General features: G+C 26.4%; 1 protein-coding gene across 1 annotated transcript in view; it reads left to right on the plus strand.

The window, feature by feature from the left end:
* The first annotated feature begins 10,773 nt into the window (after window positions 1-10,773).
* Window positions 10,774-24,168, plus strand: part of LOC129963826 (uncharacterized) — a 30,866-nt gene continuing 17,471 nt past the window's right edge. The window contains exons 1-2 of the mRNA XM_056078394.1: window positions 10,774-11,132; window positions 23,124-23,732. Of these exons, the coding sequence (XP_055934369.1) occupies window positions 23,278-23,732 (455 nt within the window). The 5' untranslated portion in view covers window positions 10,774-11,132; window positions 23,124-23,277. The remainder of the gene's footprint in view (window positions 11,133-23,123; window positions 23,733-24,168) is intronic.

A 24,168-nucleotide genomic window follows, 5' to 3' on the forward strand; every position in this document is an offset into this window, starting at 1 on the left:
AACAGAAGTTTATATGCAAAACTATAATGTAGACGGAAAATAAACATAAAGCAGCAATGCGTTTTATCCTCGTTGTGTCCTGAACCGCGATGTCAATACGTGCAAGGTCGTGCACTGCAAAATTAAAAAGAGACGGGCTCTACCCTTTTAAGAAACTTCGAATAAGAACAATATATACATGCAAAAAATCTAATCTAATCTAATCTAAAATCTAATTTAAATATTAATTCATTACCAAGTTTTTATCCTAATTTAGCTCATATGAACTTAGCAGCCCAATTCCACTTTTTTTTTATTTAATTAATTCTACATGTGTTCTTTAAAACCGCTCACTTCAGCATTTTCTCACCCTCCGAGTGAAGGGATAAAAGTCCTTAATGCTTGCAACATTCTTTTAAACATACTTAAGTTTCCAAACTTTGCGCGTATTAAAGAAATCCCTATCAAAAACTCATAGTAAAATCACTAAAGATAAAAAATTCTCTCTTTTGCTCTAGTGTCGGGATGTGGAATGACACATTTTTTATGATTGTTTGCTTTTTTGTAAAAATATGCTTCCCGAAATGAAATAAATCAAAGTTAAAATTTTAAAAGTATCTTTTCTCGGCCAAGCATCTGCTAAAACAGGTTTGCACACACACATATATATTTTCCTTAAAAAAAAAACAACTTATGTTTATGGAAATGGTACTATTCTCATATTCATTAAAACAAAAAGGACGCTTCGTTGTTTATCTAAACAAGAATATTTTTGATTTGTTCGAACATGTTTGAACTTGAAAACACGTGATGCTAATGCGTATATGAGTATGGATGTGGTCAAATTGCTTATTTTGTATCTACTCCTGACTTTTAAAATAGTAATAAATGCATTGTCTTAATTTTTCTTTTGAAATTTATCATTGAAACTTTTATTCAGATATGAGACGGTCGCACAAGGCAGATGAGATTAACTTCGTTGAAATTTTGGTAAGAAAAACTTTTTTGATATCCTCAATGCAATAACCGAAAAAAATAATGCTAATACACAAAAGTAGACCAAATCTTTGTGTAATATTTCTGCTTCCAATAAATAGTCTGAATGTGATCAGCTCAGGTTATATCAAAAACTAAAGTATTAATTACTAAGAATCATAGTGACATAAATAGCACGGTACTAAGGCATGAAATTTTCGTGACATTTTTTGGGGAAAAAAAATTTATTATTGTCAATGGAAATTCCAAGATGTATCGTTATCAAAATTTAACTCCCTATTTCCCGAAGTTCTATGTTCTTTATGCATTTTATTAGCATATCTAAACTCGGTAGCTAAAACGGAGAGATCTTCAAAACTGAAAATTACAGTTTCCGAAAAGTTCAATTTCTATAATTTAATTCTTACCAAATGATGAAATTCTTTTTTATATGTATGTTATATGCTTCATTAACATGATCAAACAGATTTAATGTGTCAATTTAATAAATATAAACTTATTCACTTATCTACATAGCATGTCTCTTTTCAACTATATATTTTGCAAATATTTAGCATATTACATTATAAAAAGAAAAAATTTACATATGATAATGTTAAACGGTATATTTGTATTGGATGCATTTAATATATTATTTCGTTTCATTTATTGCTTATAAGAAATGTATAATTTTTTTTAAATATGTGTAAGTATAGAATTTAACTAAGTACAAAATATTACCATACTTAAAAAAAAAAAGGTAAATCATATATATTTTTTATTTTTGAGATTTTTTTTATATCAATAAACACTTTATTTCAAGTGTTAACCATAACCCATCGCCCCCCCCCCAATATAGCTATTTCAAAAAGACACTTATGCGGTCATTTGTAAGACGGTGCCGAATAAGCTTGATGTGTCCATGGCTATGTCCAACCTCCCAATCAGAAGCCTTTCAGAAGAATTCAAATAAAGAATATGTGTATCATATGACTAATTTAAAACCATTGGCATACAATAGTAGCATGACTCATTGCAATGCTGGAAGACAGAATAGACGAGAAAAAGGGGTATTCAGTGTGTATAGAGCCCATAAGTTATACAAGGGAAAAAATCATCTGCATGCAATATATAGGTAGACTGCAACAATATGCAGTATGCCACAAAAACATCCATCAGGCAATAGGTTACAGTTATTGATAAATATTTAAGGAATGTTTGCTCTCTAATGTTCCATGCTATGTATACCACCATTTAATGGAACATGAAATGCAATTCATTTTGGAAGGCAACTTATTGCAACTCATAAATATATTTTTGAAAATATTAGTTTTTTTTTTTTTTAATCAATGGACTGTTATTAGTAATCATTTGACTACAACCACAAAGTATGATGAATTGTTAATCAATTCTGGTAGTCCCCATTTTTGTTATCCAATAAATCACTACATATCTTTAGATCAATATACTTTACAGTTTCTATGATATTCTTTAAGAGTGCCTTTTTGCTATTCTTGATGCATTTCAAAAATAATTGCATATATAGAGTTGAAATAATTCTAGACTTGAGAATTCTGTCACACCTGACCCAAAAATCAATCGCATCTATTTCAGCTCCATTCAATTGCCCCAAATATTCATGACAATAAACAGAAGCAAGGTTTCACAAAATTTTTTATAAACCCTGTAAATATGTTTAACACACATACCACCAAGTATTATTTGCACACCCTGTGTGAACAATAAATTAGGTTAGTAATCAGTTTAATATGATTTAAATCAATGTTAATGCATTTTATATTAGTTTTCAGAAGAAAACAGTGTTGAGTATATAAGTAAACTTTCACACAAAAGGCAGATGTGGGAATTCCTAAAAAGAGTATTGCTGAAAACTTCAAATATATATATATATATATAAAGAAAAATTTGAAAGCTATATTTATATCATTTTTTTTTAAATCCTCAACATGTGAATAGGTAATGTAATTAAAAGAAAAGCTGTGCCATAATTCTTAGACAAAATTTAGATTAAATTAGAATGATCATACAAGTGATTTAGAGCAAAAATATATATTAAAATTTTTATTTTACTTTCAGACTGAATGGGTAACATGAACAGAAAAATACAATAAATGACAAAACATGATGCCAATATAATCTTCCTCTGTTCAGGATCCACTGAAAAAAAATAAAAAAATCTTATACATCAAAAATGAACACAATAGTGTCTTAACAAAAATATTCAATCAATAAATCAATTTAAATAAAATTTAATTTGAATAGACACTACAAATATTTTTAGTTTATTTAAATTCAAATACAACTTAGCAAGCTTATCGAAAAAAGAAGTTTACAGTAAGGGAAAAAAGCTGGATACTTAGGGAAAACAACTTATAACCTTCGCTTATCAAATATAATTTATTCAAACATTTTTTGTAACATAAAATAAATATTAAAAGTACAATGTTTCAATAAAGCAACAAAAAAAAAGTTTAACCAATAATTTTATAAAACTCAAGGCCAATTAATTAAACACTATAGGGACACCTTGTAATGTAAATTTTGGAGGTCCCTCAATTTAATATCTAAAACGAGAAGAAAAAAAATTAAAATCCCTATATAACCAATTTTTAAGAAATGAATATTATAACTAATTGAAAAAAAAAATATTTAATTGATGCCATCTTCAATATAATTCAGTCAGGTAACTTGTGTAGAAATTTTTTTAAAAAAAATATTCATTTAAACATGACCTAATACAAAATTTGTGAGAGCTCTTGATATAAGCCTTCAATCAATAAATTTCAGAAAAGACTGAATCACACAGATCAATAGAAAAATCTGTGAATATGAGAAGAATTCTATGTACAATATCCTGAAATTTAAATGGTTCTTTCTTTTAATTTGAAAAAGTTCAAATATATGATCCTTTTTATAAATCAAACAAAAGTATAAAATTAAATTATTTTAAAAATATAACTCAAAATTTTTTTGAAGCAATGAGACCTTTTCATCCACTTTATCAATTTGAAATCAATTGCAATCAAATTTAAAAATTATCAGATGAAACATAAAAGCTGTCAGTTAAATCAATTGCTCTACAACATTTTCTGCAATTAAATGTCATTACATGAATGAATTATTTCTTCATTAATTAATGTCATAATGAAACATTTTTCTTTTGAAACTGCATGGAAATACTTACACTATGATGTTGTTGATTGGGATGTGAATGAGTTTGACAAAAAATCCAATAAAACCCATGATTGCAAATCCAATCGCAGTTGCCATTGCTATTTTCTGGAACTCTACAAAAAAAAAGTTATATAAATTGATAAAATATTTCAATGATAATCCCATAACTTTATAATAAGACGATCTGCCAACTCAATATTTAAAATCTGGTTATTAATGGAAAAAAAGGGCAAATTTTTAAAAACATGATTTACTCCCCCCCCCTCCATTTAAATCATTATAAAAAATAGTTTGAACTGTATTAAGTTTAAACAATTATAGCATTCTTATCAAGGAAAGTGGAGATTAAATTGTAACTCCAAAATATATTTTTATTTAAAAATTTATTTTAAAATTGAGGATTAATAGTTTATTTTTTTCATGTACTTTGTCAAGGATGTATTAAATTTCCATTTTATCAAAGTTTTTTTTTTTTTTTTTTTTTTTTTTTTTTACAGAATTTATAAAAGTTCAAGATATAAATGAATATCTAGTATATTACATGATTATACTTCCAATTTTTTCTTACATCATCTTTCATACTAGCAAGTATGCTGCTGGTTTGTAATACTAATAAAATATAATTTTTTGCAGTATTAAAATATTGAGATTAATTATAAACAGAGAACAGCCTAGAAACCTACTAACTAATATGGTTTATATATAAGTTACTGTTTAAGCTCAAATTAAGAGAGTGTCAGCATTCCCCAGTGAGTGTTGCTAACTTTTTCGGTGAATGTCTAGAAATAATCAGAATTGTGTTTACATGAATGCAGACATTCAACGGAAAATGCTGATATTAGCTATATATTGGTCCTTCACTGTGACATATATATATCACAATAAAATTAAATACATCAAAATAAAGTATTCTCTAATTTTTATTTTCTCATCATTTAAAAACTTTATTTGTTCGCTCAATTTAAGTTTAAACATAAATGTTATTTAAAAAATTATAAATATAAAATAAAGCAAATTTGATTTATTTGAAATTAAAAGCAACCAATATTTCTCCAGTTGGTTGCAAGAAGCAGCAGAGAGCTCATAATTGGGTTTCTTAATTTAAGCAATTATTTTATTTCAGTTATAAAAATTCTATCAGACTATCCACTTATGAATGAAATCTGTTCTGCAACAGCTAATGCATATTTAAGAAAGAACACAAAATAGGGAAAGAAGTTATAGATAATTTAGTAAAATTTAAAACCTGGATGACTTGTATTTTGTAGATTCCATTTTAAGGCTAAGATTTAAGAAATGATTAATGAAAATATCAGGTGAGTGAGAAAAGCTATAACCAAATTAAGTAAATATAGATATTAAATTTCTATAAGATGAACCACCTAAATTAATTCTAGCCAAATTCTTGAAGCAGATCATGATCATATTAGCTTTTTTTTTTTTTTTTTTTTTTTTTTAAGGAAGAGGAAAGAACAATAAAAATCAAACACAATTTGAATTTGCATATGCAAACATATGTATAATGTTAAATATGTGAGTAAAATAAAGACAATTATTTTTCTTCAGATATGTTACTTAAATATGGATATATTTCCAAAAATTACAGGATAAAAAAATCACAATTTTCTAAGTATCAAATTGCTTTTAAGTGCTACTAATTATAAATAATTTACACCCACAGGTAGGTTTCCAAGTAGGCAGCTATCTATAGCCATTAGAATAAGGAAAGGTAACAGCCAGGATGATTTAAGAAAATGTTACTAACTTAGCTGCCAAACAAATTTTTTAAAAAACGTACACATTATAAAATAGGATAATTTTAACATTTTTGCAGACATTTTTAGCCAAGGTTATATCAGTTTCAATAAATTTATTTTCACTTAATTTATTTAGTATTATTAATATCGACTACCTACTAAAATATAAAAATATAGAAACAGTAGTTAAGAAACTAATAAATAAAAACATACAAAATTTTATTAAAATAAAAAATATAAATCATTAACTTGTTGCTTAAGTTAAAAATTTGTTGACATTGAAAGCTAAATTGCTCAGTTTATTAAAAGATGGGTTTTATAATATGCAATGCATAAGGTCCCAAAATACAAAAATGTGCCACTCTGTACATCTATTAAAGAAGAATTTGCAGAAAAGCTTTCAGCGCATTCAACAAAAAACATTCTGCAGTTAATAAGTCTTGGAGAATATGCCCAGTTTCTTTTATTTTGGGAAATACAAATAATCTTTATTTGAAACAAACTGCATATAGAATGGTGATTGTAAATCATTATAAGAACTTAAAAGACATTATCCCATATTGATTTATTGAATTCTAATGATCAAAAATCCATTTAAATTTATTATAATGAACCGATATTAAACTGAAAATACATTCTTAAGTATTCAGCACTTAATTCTACACATTCTTAGTATATTGTAAAAATCATTAACTGATAAAAAGTTTTTAAAAAAAGATTAAGAAGATTCATTTTTCTTGTTTATATTCAATGAATACAATATTGGTACAACGATAATTAAATACACCCACATATGATCACAGAGTTATATCCACTTCAAATACCAGCCTTTATATCCAAGGTTCCACCTGAATTTATTTTTTATGTGCAAGACAAAGGAAAATGGATATAAATTTACATTGATCGTTTTTGAATTCTTATATTCAATAATTTAAGATATTTTAAAACCCACACTCCTAATTTTAATAATAATTAATATTGAAGATTTTAGATAAACAATCATTCTTAATTGCATGTTTTGTCACATACTTAAAGCTTTCTTGGAATTTCTAAAGCTTGGAAACATGCATTTGGTTGTGGGAAAAATATGAAGTTTTTAACCAGATATTCACAACTAAGAAATCGCATTTTAGCCTAACCGAAATTAATTTTAAAGATCTTTTATTAATCTTAAGATAATCTAAAAGATTTTTTGGTCTTAAATACTTAATACTTTTTTGATTTGATACTTGCTGTAATGATGCATGTAAATCTTTTAACATTAACTGTTATTAAATCAAACTTTTTTACGCTTAATTCATTTATTTATTATGGAAATATTTGATTTCATGCAGATGTTGTAACCTATATCCATTACCCATATTCGCTTTAAAAGTGCTGATGTTCAATCTGATAATAAAATGTAACGAAAAAAAAAAAAAAAAAGATTGGATTGTAAATAGTATGGCTGAAATTCCATAATTAGTCAAAGCAATAAAAGTCTTTTTAATGTGTTCGTCAATATATTAAAAAACACTGCCTTCAGAGTTTTTTAAAGTATCGACGTATGTTTATTTTTGATAAAATATACAAATTCAATAAAAAATGAAACATTAATCTAAATAAAACCTTTTTCGCTAAGTTCATGCTAAAAAAAAGGTACTAAGAAATAAAAGCAAATGTAAAAATATCCAGAGAAAAAAAAACTTTAATGTTTGCAAAATAGTTTTAAATTTATTTCTTTGAAGTTAAATTTTAGTAAAACATGTTCAAGTGTAGTTTAGCATGCCCCCAAGTTTAATGCCAATATGGTAACCCAATGAAATAATCTTATAACAACTGAAATGATGTTTTGTTTACTACTTTTTATAGTGGTTAAGTTGTACATAAACTACAACTATTTTATGCAAAATGTTAAATTAATAATTAAAAATTTTAATTTAATTTTTTAATTTAATTAAAAGCTGTTTTTTATTGCTAATAAGACACCGTAATGTTATTTTTAATATGAATATGAACAAAATATTTATTCTTTTGTAATACTTAATTGTCGGTATACATTTCTGAATAATTAATTTAAGAAATCATCTGCAATGGAAATTCCTTGCACTTTTTGCAATTCGTTTTCTGATCTGACGGTTTCCTTAACAATTCAAAATGTTGTTAGTTATTCCAGAATGGATGAGTGGTGAATAGAATGGCAGGAAATATTTTGAATCAGCAGAATGGATGAAGAGTGGAATATATATATACATAAATACATATTTTTTATGAGTTTATGAAGTTGGGAAAAGGATGGTTGTTTGAAATTTTGTATGGAGAATGGTTTGATTGTTTCTTTCTTTTCTTTTGATTATATACTGTTTTTGTTATCAACACAATCCTTTTGTTCAATGAGTTACGAAGCTACTAGGATCCCACACCCGCTGCTAGTAAAGTTGTAGGATGTTTTTTTTTTAAAAGTTAATTTCTGCCCGATGCCTTCTTTAGATGCCAAAAGCATCACATTCTCTAAATTTTATTCTCTACACAACAGACCGGTGCAGCCGGTTTGAAAAACTTTTTTTATTTCAAAATTGTTAAGATGAACAGCGAGAGTGATCTCGATGGTTTAAAAAAAGTAACAACTCAGATAAAACAATGCTTATCAGTAAAGATCATAATTTTAATGGAGAAAGTGATAACCGCAACTGTTTTGCAGAAGCATTTGTTTATTTTGTCCGCCATATTTATTGGCAACTTGGCATCCTTAGTGCAGAAAGGAGACACTAAACTACACTTTTACAGTAAAGCATTTATATACTTTATAATAATTTTTTTTACTTTTTATTGTTTTTTAATGAATTTCCAATAAATAATATTAACTCTGTAAAATTATTTTTGTTTCTTAAGCTATAGTTATAGTCTTAACTCATAAGATAAAAGAGAAAACTCGCCAAATTTTAGTTCACCATTAGAATATTAAAAATAGCATAAAGGAATTACAAAATTTAAAAATAAGTTTATTATAATGAAAAATTAAGTAGGCAAATTCACTTAACACTTAAAAAACAATCCATACACAAAAATAATTAAACTAAAATAGCATACTACCTTTGCGATCAGGTTTCGTGCATCGTTTGACCAACCGGAGGGAATCTTTAGCAAATTGCCTGCAAGGCTCAACAAAGGACATAACCTGATCCATTCTAGAATTATGAAAGAAAATTATTAATAAATAATACCAATATGAAAATCCCAAAATATTTCTTATGAAACAATTAAAACAAAAGCATCTTTAGTAAACTCAACATACTTCAAAAAGCATCAGGAAAAAAAGAACTCTTTCAGAAAGTTCAGATTAGATAAGATACTTATTCAGATAATTATCTATCTTTAAAATGTTTCCTCACATTCCTCCAAGTAGTCAAACTAGTCTCTGTCATTCTTCATGCTCAATTCCAAAGCAGAAACATGCTATATACATTTTTTAAAAATCATAATGAAACAAAGGAAGTCTTAAAATTTTAAAACTACATCTTATATTCATTTTTCCAGAATCAAAAAATATTAATTCAATAAAACTGACAGCTTGTTAATTACAAAATTGCAATTTAAGTTATCAAATTTACATTCAGTAAGAAATTAAACAAGATCAGAAGTTTGAAATGAATTCATGAAGGAAAAGTTACATAAAAGTAGGTATTTTCTTTACATAACTGTAAGATTTTTACAAATACAAAACCCTAAAAATTTGATGCACTATAAATAGATAAGATTTTATAGATATAGACTATTTTTACAATTGAATTATATATTACTCGTTAAACAAAAGTAAAGCAGCTTATCACATTAAGAGCTAATTTTCTGTCTTAAAACTCTTAACTAAAGAATTTTTGGAATTTAGAAATAAGAAAAGAAAAAAAAAATCACAATGTGATAACTAATAATGATTATTATGTCACAAACTAATTTAAGGTTTATTTTGTCTTATAAATAATGAATCCTCTACAAGAATAAAACAATCCAGCTATTTCTTAAAAAAAATAGGAAGGCAAACACAATAAGGCAGTTTTGTAAAAGTAATCAATTTATGAGACTTAAACATAATTAGCAAATGCTTATTTCGACCACAACAATGAAGCAAAAATGAAGGGGATGTTATATGTAAAATACAACTGTTTAAAAATAGAAGCTACTGAAATCGGGTTTTATCTTATGGTAAGGGAAGCAATAAATGTTTATTTAAAAAGAAATACAATATGCAAATAACTTCATCAATCATCTTAAGAAACCTGCTTGATTAAAGATTTATGTCCGTCTTTCATTCAGACATTTAACATATATATAGTTGAACATAAGTAAATTTGCGAGATAGTCATTTGTATATGGTTTGAGCTAGGGAAAAAAATACGAAATCAAATTTACAATTAAATTACTCAGAGCAGCTTATTAATTTATATGCTATTAAATTTACACTTAATGACCAGTCAAACGAGAATTGTTCATTACATGGAGAGAATGATGACGATAATATTAAATATTATAACAAGAAAGAAGAAAATAAAACAAGAAACTAATTACTGAAACAGGAACAAAGTCATTTTTATAGAGACAAATCTACATAAAAATTATTTTGCCGATATCTAAATATCTCCAGAACTATCATTTTAACACTCCAATATTTCACTGAAACATATATTCTTACTTACTTATAAGAAGAGGTGCAAAATTCGAATCAGAACCAGAATTTTATCGACCACGTAGCAGAATTTTCAATTGATTAAAAGTATGAGTTGTAAGCAAGGCACAGCGAAGTGAATTCGTAGACACGTCACCTCCAAAACAACACCAGCTCCATCTATGATTATGCAACTGACGTCAATATCCTTCGTTCGAGATTAATCGAAGAGGATTGTGGGAAAAAGAGCCATATTTTTCCTGTTCAAGCTATTGGTTAGACTTTGTAACTGATAATGTGGAATAGAAATAATCGACGGAGTTAGACAATCGCTGTCATCCTGTTATATGTATGGGAAGCATGTGTTTAGCGCCAAGTGTAGTGTTCCAAGATTTTGGATAAATTGATCCAATATTGTGCAATTATGATTCAAACAAATTGACCTTCCTCGTCCGAGGGTCACAGGTGCGATAGTCATTGGTCGAGTGATACAAGTACGTCAAGCCTAAGGCTATGGACAACACAGAAGCAATGGAGTTGGTGTTTACGTCTTCATTACTCAAAAAATTGATTACCTCCTTTTTTAGGTAAGTGGAATTTTTTAGACTGTTTATGACTAAAATTGCCGGCTGTAAAGGTTGGATTGTGATTTTATATAAACGATTTGTTGATAAAAGCTACGCTTTTTTTTGTTTTTGTTGTTGTTCAAGTAACCTATTTTTAATATGAACTTTTTTACGCTCTTAAATGCTAGCACTACCTAACTGGTTTGGAGGATCAAGAATGTATAAAAGCTCGTTTTTACTTAATACTGTTGATAATTTTAAAGATTTGTTCGAGTGCTTGATGTTTATACTTTTTACCATGTCCTTTTAAAGCATGTTTTCAGTGTTGCGTGGCTAAAACGTTATACTATATTGGGTGCTTCGCGATGTTTTGATTTTTTCATTTGTAATCTCGAACTCATTATGAATATATAAACACAAACGCATCCATAATTTTTGTATTTTTAATTAGTAGGAACTGTTTAAAGCTTCTAAAATTTGTTTAATATGCATTAATTCATCAAGAAATTTTAAAAACCATTGAATTTACGATTATGGTTCTTTTATGGAAAGGTATTTTCCGTAGAAATTTTTTCTTGTCTTTTTTAATTATATCTAAGTACTTTTCTGTGTATTAATACTTATTTTTAATAGCCATTATATTATTCAGTAAACCTAAAATAAGATATATATTTTCAAAAACAACTGATATGTGACATATAAAGTGTAGATTTCAGTGAACTTTGAATATTTTGACCCCTAAAAGCATTTTTGGTTTATAAATGTTATTTTAACTTTGAAATGATTTAATCTCCGAATGTTTAACTCAGGATACATTTTAAAATTATTAATTTATAATTTTATTGGATGTGTTTTATTCTAATTTAAATGTATTAAATAAAATTGTGTAATATTTATATAGGTTTTTCACATTTCCATAGCATAAAATGATTTATGCAATATGCATGTTTTTTTGTTTGTTTTTTCTTCAGGTAGTTGAATTTATGATAATTTAATTCTTTTAAGTTAATTTAAACATAAATGCATATGTTGAAATTTGTATTTTATTAATCTAGGCATTAACTACTAAAAACATTTAAATTTAACATTTAAACATTTTAATTTAAATTTAAACATTTAAAATGTATGTAATTAGCCAATTAGTTATTTCTTACACTAGTCGAGAATTTGTTCATCTACTTGATTGTTTATGCTTATTTTCCGACTTTAATTTTTTAAGTTTCGTAATATTTACATATATCTTTTCTAAATTATTAATACACCATATTGCAGCTGTAGATTAAAGTTTCTTAGTTTCAAATTTTAGTTATTTTGAAAGCCTTATTGAGATTGATTTTCACATTAGTTTCTTTATCACAAATTATCCACCATTCTATCCGTAGTATGTTGCCAAGATACTCTTAAAGTACGATTAGGAAATTTTTGAAAAAGTAATGGGAAAAAATTGGGTGAAGCATGGAAAATAGAACAGGTGAACAATTATATTAGATGTGATGAGGAAATTTTATGATAATGTTTAATTTCTTATTTGCTTTGATTGATAGGGTAAAAATCCAATTAGAGTGGAATGCATCCAAATTCTTTCCTTGGAATGTTTTTGTATTCTTCATATTTTATGCACTGAAAAATGTGTTCAAGCTTTTCATCTTGCTTACAAGTAAAACATAATGGAGAAAAAGTTAGGTGTTGTTGAAAGAGCTTTGCTTTGGTTGGAAAAGTTTTAATTAGGAAGCGAGACAGTGTGACGTCCGTTTTTCCAATAGTATGATTAATCGTTTTCATATTGTTAAGATGCATAAAATTCTCATAATATTTGGAATTTTCCATGCTGTTCCAATTTTGCATTGCATTTCCTTTTTAAGATATTCAATGAAAATGTTTGGTGAAATCCATATAAAAATATGTGTTTAGTGCTGCTTTGGCACGACTATCAGCAAGCTCCTTTTCGGCGATGCTGGAGTGGACTGGGATGCAAATGAATCAATAAAAGTGATCTTGTTAATGAACCATAAAAATTTCTGGTATCAAAATATTGAAATCATTTTGGGAATGGATGTTTATAAGGCTTTCAAGATGAATAGATTGTCTATTTAATTATGAGTATTATTTTCGTAAACTGGCAAACTTGGTAATTACATGCTTGATGGCAAGAGCTCCACCATTAAATCTGCTATTAAAAATTGAAATAAATTCAATGGTAATTTTCCCTATGTGATTTTTACAAAAGCAGGTGAGCTTTTATTGCAAAATTTTAAGAAAAAAGAATTGTTTTTTTATTGATCTTCAAATTTTACGAAAAAAGGATTAATTAAAAATATTGCATTTTATTTTTAAAAAATTAGTTTTTTTTCTCATCCAATTTTTTTTTCTTTCATGTTGATATCCATTTTAAAATAGATTCAACTAATCTATAAAATCATCACTTTTTGCTTGAGTTACAACTATATAACAGCAAGTCAAAACAAAGAATGATATTTTCGTGTGAACTGCATTGAAACTGAAAGATCATGCATTAATAGATTTTTCACTACAAAAATTTGATTGTAATTATCAATGGCATGCAGTTAATATGTAAGTACTCAAGAAATAAAAGCATCTGCATTATTTATTTTCAGGTGAATATAATATGTGGATGACTTGTAATATCCAATTCAGATTATATTTCTGCTAGAAATTTATATTTCTAAAATCTGCATGTATGATTATTTTTATTAATATTTTTTGCTAATTCTGTTTGCATTTTAATTTTATCATGATAGGTGTTTAATTTTAACAGTGAAAGGAGTATATTAGCTTTGTATTGAAGAGATAATAATCTATTTAAATCCAGGGGTGTGATTCTTCCATAGATCTGCAATTTTCTGCTTCTTTATATTTTTTGTTTAAATCTCGTCTTTCCTCGCTTTTTTAACCAAAAAAAAAAAATCTACAATTTATCAAAAAAAAGTCATCTTTTCGTAAAATCTGCATTTATAGTAAATGGTGTTAAAACTTTCTTTCTATTTGAGTGTTGTTGTCAAGATTGGATGTATCGGGGAAATTTTCCTCAAAATATTTTAGAAACTCTTGCATAAGAGGCCCTTGCATAATTTGCTATTGAAATCTACATTTGCAATTGATCCTGTTTATCAGAACCACATTAATGAAATTATTTGACATTAATGAAAGGCCTTCCTGATATAGTGATGTCATTAATGTTGCAGGAAGAGCTACACTTAATAATACACAAGTATTTTCTGCCAGTTTATGGTAGCTTTGACACTAGAAGCCAGTGGATAACTGGTGGATGGGAGTTGAAAATTCAAAACAGTGCCCGCTACTGTCAGGAAAGGTATGTGCCATGCTCACCTGTTTTCAAGTGCTTAAAATTGAGTCAAATTTTAGTATTTTGTACTCCATCACTTCTGTCAGTGTAGTCATTTAATGGTATTCAGACTTTCTTATACCCTAAAAGAAATCTGCAGTCCAATTATATAAAAAGATTAAAATAAAAATTAAGTGGGAAGAAATCTCTGTCAAAAACATGAATCCGCAACAAGGAAGTACAGAGCTAAAGTTCTTAGAAAAAAATTAAGAAACAGGAACTGCAAAGAAAATATCTGGTACACAGCTGTGAAATTAAATATTCATCTGAAAAAAATTGAGGTACCAGATCTCAATATTTCTTTTACATCTGAATTTTATGCACAAAATGGAGCTATTAGTTGTACCAATGTGACTGATGTAGTGCCAGTAATGTATCCAAAATGCCATAAAAGTCCATTGAGCTTTAAAGAAATATTTACCAAAATATGCTAGTGAGATATATTTACAATAAAGTAGTACTAACTTTAACCTCATTTTTATTGCATGTATATGTATATATATATATATATATATATATATAAAGTATACTTCTTAAAATATCTCAGAAATTCATTGATTTGTTGATTTGTTACTTTTATAAATAGTTTGAATTGAATATAAAAAGCCTATTGAGCTGTAGTTTAAATAATTTTTTTCAGTTACATTGACTATTTAATTCATACTTTTTGCATGTTTTTCCCTTTATATGTTGTTTTGTACTGCACTTTTGGATTTCCTCTTTTTTGCGCTTTGGTTTTTTTTATATTTTGGAACCTGAAATTCTCAGAATTTTGATATGTAAATTCAATGTCTTTCTCATATTCTGTTTTGCCAACAAAAACATTTTGCATAGATTAACTACAGTGGTAAATGTTTTGATTTATCACAGATTCCTTGAGTTTTGAAGCATTCAGTAAAAAAAATGCATGGTTTTTTTTTTTTTTTTGCAGCTGAAATTATTCTTGAGTTCCTCTAACTAGGCAAATTGTCAATTTCTTTGCATTCATTGAATGTTCTTTGAAATTATTCATCTTAAATACCTATAAATAAACGCATGAAGGAGTAGTAATATGTTACTGTCTATAACAAAATCTCTAGATTTCTTTGTTGTAGATTATACAATCATTGATTATCAAATCGCTGCCCCCAAAAGAGAGCAATTTGAAATCTGTAGTTACTTTTTAAGAGCTTAAGAATATAAACAGATAAAGTACTTTTTGAATTAATGCAGTTTTTTTCTAATGTTATTTGCTATTTTATTGACAAGATTCTTTGTATACATCTATAAATATGTATTGTCTTAATATTTTAAAACAGTAGAAGTTATGTTGGCTTTTTATATCATTTCAAGTTTTTTAAAATGGGTTTGCAATCATTCCTGTTTTATAATTAATGTAAAAATATGAAATATTTCCAGTTTTTTCCCTTTTTTTTTCATGGATTAATCATAAAATTTTATTTATTTTTAATAAATTTATAATATATATTTATTAGTTATTTATAATATGTTGATGGTAATTTTCTTTTTCTTTCTTTTTTTTTTTTTCCCAATGAATTTGGAGCAGTGCCAGCCAAAGAGTTATTAATTCATTTTCTGTTGTGCTTGTTTTTATTCTATGGCATAATGGAACATTACATATTGTATTACAAAAATTTAAAGAAGGTTATTGGAAGAAAAAATTAATGAATATTGGATGCATATGGCTGCAATTCTACTAAAGTAATATAAACAATCATGCATTTTTTTATTTTTATTTCAAAGCATCAGATTTTATTACAGGGCATTGCATCATTCTTTTCTAATTTTGAGAAGAGCATAGTTAAGAAAACATTATATTGATTTCTTAAGAAATTCACAATTTACCGGTACTTATAGAATTAGGTGAAAGCAGACCCTCCAGCAGCTACAGAATTTCTGTAGTTATTATGGAAATTAGATGAAAACTATGGATATATAGCTTAAAGCTAAGAGAACTACAAAAAAATGTCAAAAAGACCTCAATAAGTTACATTTTTTAATATGTAATCAATCATTTTTTGCATAATGATTTTAAGAATATATAGGAGTGCAAATCTCTTGACCATGCTGAAGTAAGCAAAGAATGAGAAAGTCTAGATTTTCAACTTGGAAGATCAACACTGTGTTACACAAATCAGATGCTTAGATTTTCATTTATCCTTTATTGATACATTTGAATTATTCTTTTACCAACCAACTTTGTTACCTTTAAAATAATTCTTATCCTGAATGCTGTTCATTAGTCACAAGAATACTATTAAGAATGTTTTTTAGGGAGGAGGAGAGGGCAGTTTTATGTTGGAACCTTGTTTCATTCAATTTTAATAAACTTTGGATTTTCACAGAAACAGTACAAAATAGATTGTAAATTTGTTAATTCTTGATTATGTGTTGTCACTAATCTTAAAATTTAAGAACATAATTTAAAAAAATAACTAGCATATATAAACTGATAAACATTTATATAGCTGATAAAAAAAAAAAGCATACTTCTCTGTTTGCCGGGCACAAAAATTATAATTGGGTGGTTAATTTTAAAAATTGCTACATTTTTATATTTTGTTATAATTAAATATCTTGCTGCGATTACCATTACCTTTTAATGCAGATAATTGTTATTCACCTATATCCTGTATTAGGTTACAACTTGTATTCAAACTAATGGGTAATGGAAGTAAGAAACTGCTTGCAGGAAGAGCGATGTTCATGGAAAGCAAGAATTTAATTAATTACCTTGTAATTGCCCATAAATTATACAAAAAATTTTCCAATGCAATTTTAAGAATTTTTTTTTTTTTTTTTAAAGAATCAGAGTACAGTATAAGAACTATAAATAAATATGAAAATTTTAGATAATTTAATCTCTGAGTGGTATATTTCTTAAACAAAATATAAACTACATTACAATCTTTAAAGTTTTATTTGCATATTTTTATTATTGTAACGTTTAATGCTTACAACATTAATTTCATAGTCATTCCAACTTTAATGTCCAAAAAAAAGTTTTTGTTTCTTGTATTAATGGGAGTAGCTTTTACTATTGCAGAGTAGGTTTATAATAAAATAAGTTTATGATCTTAAACATTACTTTTTGTTATTCAGTGTTGCTCTTAAAATAAATTATCTCCATTTCAAAGTTACAATAATAAAAATAGGTACATGAAAATTTTAAGATTGTGGTACAATATAATGAGTTTAATCCTTTTTATTGAAATAACAGGCTCATCCACGGAATTATTAAATTCTATATTATTAGAAGTGGTAATTAGTTTAAAAACTATAAATCAATTTAACATACTTATATATCTCATATGTTCTTTCTTCTCTTTTATTGAAGGAAATAACAATAAATGTCGAAATAAAAATGTGACACCTAATTAAGAGTTTTAAAAAAACTTTGCAGTTTAAGAGCTTAACTGATTAAAAAAAGTTGATATATTTGTATATGAAGCCTATATGATCAATGGTGACTTATTATTGAAATTATTTGTCTCTAAATATTATGCGGAACTAGCACATGAAGTAACACTGTTGTTAAAGTTTTTCTAATTTCTTGCTGTTTCTTGTGGATATAACTGCAAGGAAGATAGAGACAAGGAGGGTCTTCATAAATTTCTGGGAGAAGCATTGAATTTACTGTGTATACAGATAAAACTCATGATTGAAATATATAGCCGTTTTTATAATTCTGAGCAGTTTCTAAAACTCATGATTGAAATATATAGCCGTTTATATAATTCTGAGCAGTTTCTAAAACTCATGATTGAAATATATAGCCGTTTTTATAATTCTGAGTAATTTCTGATTATTACATGATTAATCCTTCTCTGCATTTCTGAACTTTTTATTTTAGAAAATTAAAATATTATGGAACTTTTAAAAAAATAGTTAAATGTATTTTAATAACATACCGATATAAATAACAAGGAGTATAATTTTGTGTGTATGGGGTATTCAGAAACGTATGCCTAAACATTTGGAATATGCCTAAACATTTTATGCTAAATCATTAATTAGGTAAAGAATATTAAAATTTTCACTTCAGCAAAGTAAGTTGAATAATTTGCTGGTTTTCTTCCTGTTATATTAAAATGCGAGAAAATATTGAGTAGGTGAAAATTAAAGCTTGCTCTGAAGTTAATATTAATAATTAAATATAATTTTTGTAAAATAATAAAAACAATGATCCATTTTTTATTGCAGCATTGGGTAGTATTGTATATATTGTAAATATAGCAATCATCAAATTATCATTATCAGAATTTTAAATTCTTTTAATAGCAAAAGAAAATATGTGTATTTGTCTTTTGGGGTTCTGAAGGTAATACCATTCGATCTAGAACAATCAAATTTAGCTCAAATAAGCTTTGCATGTCATAGAGTTTTGTCCCTTCCTCCGTTAAATTCTAAAAAAATTATTAATTAAAAATAAATTGATTTTGGCATTTTCCTTCTATAAATAAATATTATTGAAATAAAAATTTATATTATTGCAGGAAACTAATATTTATTCCCATTAAAATTTATAAAATTGACTTTTTACATGAATTGTTAAAATGAAATTCAAATTGTTCTTGTCATTTGATTGATTCTTTGGTTGCTTACTTTCTTGCAGTCTTAAAATATGAAGATTTTTTTTTATTAACTTTGCAATTTATACGAGGAATAGGAAAGTAAAGCCACAGTATAGTAAAAGATAACATGCAGTTTGTAGATTTGACAATTTATTACAAAAATATTTATTATTAGTTAAAAATCCAAGTACTATTTAAAAGGAGCCTATATAGAGGATTTTTCCCCCCTTTTCTTTGCTAGAGTTATAATAAATGACAGCTATATAAATCTAAAAAATCTGTTTCCATTGGTGAAATTCTAAATTCTTTCTTCTAATTCTAAATGTGTCCGTAGTAATAGCATTTTCTAATATATAAAATGCTATTTAATTATGGATTTGCAGAATAAATAAATAATTTTGGCATTTTAGTTTATGAATTTTGAAGATAAAATTATTTGAAATTTTACTTTACTTTCTGCTATTTTCATTTGGCATTTCTTATTAATCATTAGAGATAAAAAGAAGGGGGGGACACCAATATAGGAAATTTAAATGTTTTAATCCTTTGATAAAAGTAGTATTAGGTTACTTGAAATGTAAAAAATTATTGAGAAGTAATTTGTAATGCTAAATATTTCAAGCTATTATCTTTTTTTTAAAACAAGTATTGTCAGATGCAAATAAGATTGGGAGGAGGGGATGTTATTTATCTTATATGGGAGATTTAAGACGTAGGCAAACATCCTGTTACCATATATTTTAAGCTGTAAGTTGTCATGATAATAGATTTTCTACTAATTTAAAAACTTATTTGAGCACTTTTTATGAATTATTTTTTATGAATATATCTTTAATTTAAAAGGAATTTTAAAAAAAACTGGTATGTATTAGTACTAATTTACATGCTAGACATGTAAAAATTTAAAAAAAATTATATATTAGAAATTTGATTATTTCCTACCATATCGGTTATATTTTGCCAAATATTCATTTGTTTGGAAACTATATTTGGACTTTTTTGAAATAAAAGATGAATCTTTTAAAAATTTTAAACAATAGTTTTCAAGATAATCAACATTGATTATTAGAAAAATCCCAAAGTTTATATTCAAGAAAAGAGTAAACATAATATATTTATTTTGAAGGTTAAAGATACCATTTGGACTAACCATCCAAGCATAAAGTAAATTATATATAATTAACATTGTTAGCATGGAATTTCTGTCTGTTTTAACTTTTCACTTTTTGAAATGCAAGTTATATGAACATTGTATATGTATTTGACCTTCATATCAAAAACTAAGTAAAGTTAGATATATATATATATATATATATATATATATATATATATATATATATATATATATATATTCATCAGTTCTTAGACTACTGGAATAATCCATTTTTGTCAAATAAAAATTTATTCCCAAAATATGCAATATTTTTCTCTGAAACTTTTTGATATAAACTATTTTGACACAAATATATTTTGAATTACTTCATTTATTTATGTGGCCCTTTATCTAGTAAAAAAATTGTGGTTTTCTGCAGTGTTAGTCATTATGATAAGTGTCCTTGTAAACAAGTATCTGAAGATATTCTGAATAAAAATTTAATATGGAATTAATTTGTCATCAAGCTGCAGTGGTTTTGTGATATTGTCTTTATTTTGTTGTTAGAAAGCTGCTAGGTGGAGACTTGATCTCACTGAAGATTTTTCTATGCATATATAAATGTGTGGTGCATTTTAAGCTTGATGTTGTGGTTTAGAAGACAGGTTGCTGGATTGTTTTATTAGTCATTTGGTCTTGGACAGAATGACAAAATAATTATTGCGATTTCAAAAAATTGAAGTAAAAATTCACATCTTCATGTGTCTTCTTCAGTCTTGTTTTTCAATTAATTTTTTCAATCAATATGTATCTTTTTTTTTATATATAAGTCATGTCACTGCTTTTAGATATTTTAATGTTATATATTATTTCAATTTATAAAGGCATAATAAAAATATTTCTTTGCCTGCAGTAGCAAAAGAAAGTTTTAACAATTTAAAAATTTTGAGATGTATGGGTCCATAAATAGGAAAATTGTTTACATCGGCTATAAATAAATACTTTGTTTGAGTTGAGAATTTATTTCCATAGTTTATATGCTTAGTTTTATTTGATTAAATGATTTTCTAGTAATTATCAATTAGCAATATGAAAAAAGCCTGCCATGTCACAATGAAAAATTTGCCAATCGATCTAATAGCTATATATTTGATTTTTTTTTTTTAATTTTGTAATTTACAGTTATATAGAATTGAAATTTATGGTGAAAATGTGTATTAATGTTATCATGTATTAACAGTTTCTTTACTGCATTTGTTTTTATTCATGATTTTTCATTTAAATAAATAAAAGAAATTAATCTTTACCTTGTAAATATCAAGAATTGACATATGTGTGTTTTAACCTACCGATTGGCTATGTAGCATTTGTTAAGAAAAGCAAATAAATTCTTAAATTTTTGTGTGCGAGTGTCATTGCTTGATAAATAATACCACAATGCGAGTTTTCCACATCTTACTTGAATAACAATTTTTTGCAACTAGTAACAAATAGTGTGCTTTTTTTATGGTTTTTTTTTTTCCCCTTATTTGTACCAGGTGTGATAAATAATTTGCTATATTTGTTATTGGTCTGCAAAAAAAGAAAAGAAATTTTCTCTGTTATAAGATTTTAGGAATTGGGTTTGATTGTGTTGTCTATTAAATAATATAACTAAATCTTATAAATATAAAATTTTAAAGCAATTTCTACTTGTTAAAATAAACATTTATGATATTTTATAATGTCAAAATAATTCTTGTATGAACTTTCTATAATCATTATATTTCATAATTAATCGTGTCTGATCAAGATAAGGTATAATGTTTAGTATTTAATGTTATTAAAGTTATTGTTTGACTTCACCTATTGACAGATGTTATTCTGCTACTCATATTGTAACTGATCAGCCCTAGAAGAAAAATCTAAAGGATTGTTCATATTCGATATTCTACTATTTCTGCATAATCTATTATGATTTTATCTAAAAATCTGATCTTTTATATTTGATCTAGATAACCTCTTAGATTTCATCTATTTTCTGTTAAGTTATTTATATATATTCTCAAGAGAAGATTTGATTAACTTGATATAAGGGATAATAAATTCTCATATGTTAGCTAGATATTTTATTGGAAGAATTCATGGAAATATAATAAATTTATTATGTTTAATATTAATATCTATTGTTTATTCAAATAATTTAACAGTTCATTGATTGAAGCTGAAAATAAAATTGGTAAATAAAAGTAAAATATAGCTTTTTTTTTTTTAAGGCTATTAAATTGCTTTATATTCTACTATATTAAGCACTTATCACTTTTGGTGATCAGCTTATTCGTCTGAGATATTAGTTACATTTAATTTCAGTTAAATTGTTTATACCTTACTTCATACCCATAATTCCGTCAAATTGTTATTCATTAGTGTAATATTATTTGCCTTGCATATGTTCTTTTCATTGTGTACTTGGAACATTTTTAATGGAGATCGGTCCCATGATATTATAGCTTTATTTAGAAACAATGATTGGTTAATCTATCTTGCAATTTTCTTGATATTATGCTTTTACTTTTTAATGTGTTTTATGAGTTATTCAGATATTAAACAGGATCTTTTTTCTCAGCTTTCTCTGATGAAACATAATCATACGATTAAATATTTAATGAAACAATGAAAATTGTTTGGATATTTAAAATAATTGTTTTGGATGATATTTAAAAAATATTTTTATATGTGATATTTACAATATGTTGGCATCACCCTCTGATTTATAATACTGTAACCTTAATTACTGCAAATTCCAATTTTACTTGCAATAAAAGAAAAACAAGAAGTAGCCATTAAACTGCTCAACTTTTTTTATAATTGTAAATAAAAAAAATATTTTAACCCTGAACAATGCAGTTAGTATGCAAAATTAATTTATTTTCTGATTATTTTTGTTATGATTTGATTATTTTTTAAGTGTTGTAATTTTGTATATATACTTTTCTTCGTAGGTCGCAACAGTACTTACAAGACGTTTGCATTCCTAAATGAGAGAGAGTTTGTTCGCACAGCTATCATGTTAAGAAAACGCAACGTCTGCTTTTGTATATGGATTTCTAATGTCACTTAAAGGAGATCAGATCTTTAGCTTGAAAGGAAGCTAAAATGGCATCTTTTAACCAAGATGCCAGGACAAACACTCTTGTCTTGAATGCTCCTTTTCAGGCACAGGAGAATTTAGCAGTTGCTGGCTCACTTGACATCAGAGCCATTGCAAAACCCAATTCAGCAGGTGAACAAAGCACATCAGCTGTGAACATCACCCTGTCTTCAGAACCTGCAAAACAACTTCCAAGCACATCACACAACATCGCCATGTGTGCTCCAAGTAACGAACCAAGCCCAGATCCAAATAAATTTTCTGGTGGATACAATTGTGTTACGTATTCAACTTCTGGGCAAATGGATGTTTTTCCCCCATGTGATAAAAAGGTGTTTCCAAGCATTCAGAAGTTTCCTGAGATGGGCTCTGTCCTGTCTGTTCAGCACAGTGAGACTTTCATAACTGTTCCTTTTGGATGGAAACGGGTGATATCAAGTGGAAAAGTGATTTATATCAGGTAAGTGTACTTTTGAACGATTTTCATCATCTGAATGGGAATTGTGTGTTGATTTTAGGTATCATGAAATTGATTAAAAAATTTCTAAAATTAAATAGTATTTATGTCTATATTATTAAGATCATTATATTTATTTGAAACACAGAATCTTGGAATATTAATTGTATGATTTAACAAAATGTGATGCATGGTAATAATCAATGAAAGCAAAGGGATATTGTATCTTGGGTGGCTTATGTATTGGTACTAATATATAGCAATAATCCCATCTTTGTCCATTGTTTAAATTTAACCATGAATTCATTTTATTTTGTATCTAATGTTTGTATCTATAAATAATTGTGATATAATTTATATTAAATTATTTTTAATGCAAAATGCCAAGGAAAAATAGGCAAAAAGAACCCAAATTCCCAATCTGATTTTTGCCCCATAT

Source organism: Argiope bruennichi, chromosome 3, assembly GCF_947563725.1.
Source record: "Argiope bruennichi chromosome 3, qqArgBrue1.1, whole genome shotgun sequence".
Lineage (NCBI taxonomy): Eukaryota > Metazoa > Arthropoda > Arachnida > Araneae > Araneidae > Argiope > Argiope bruennichi.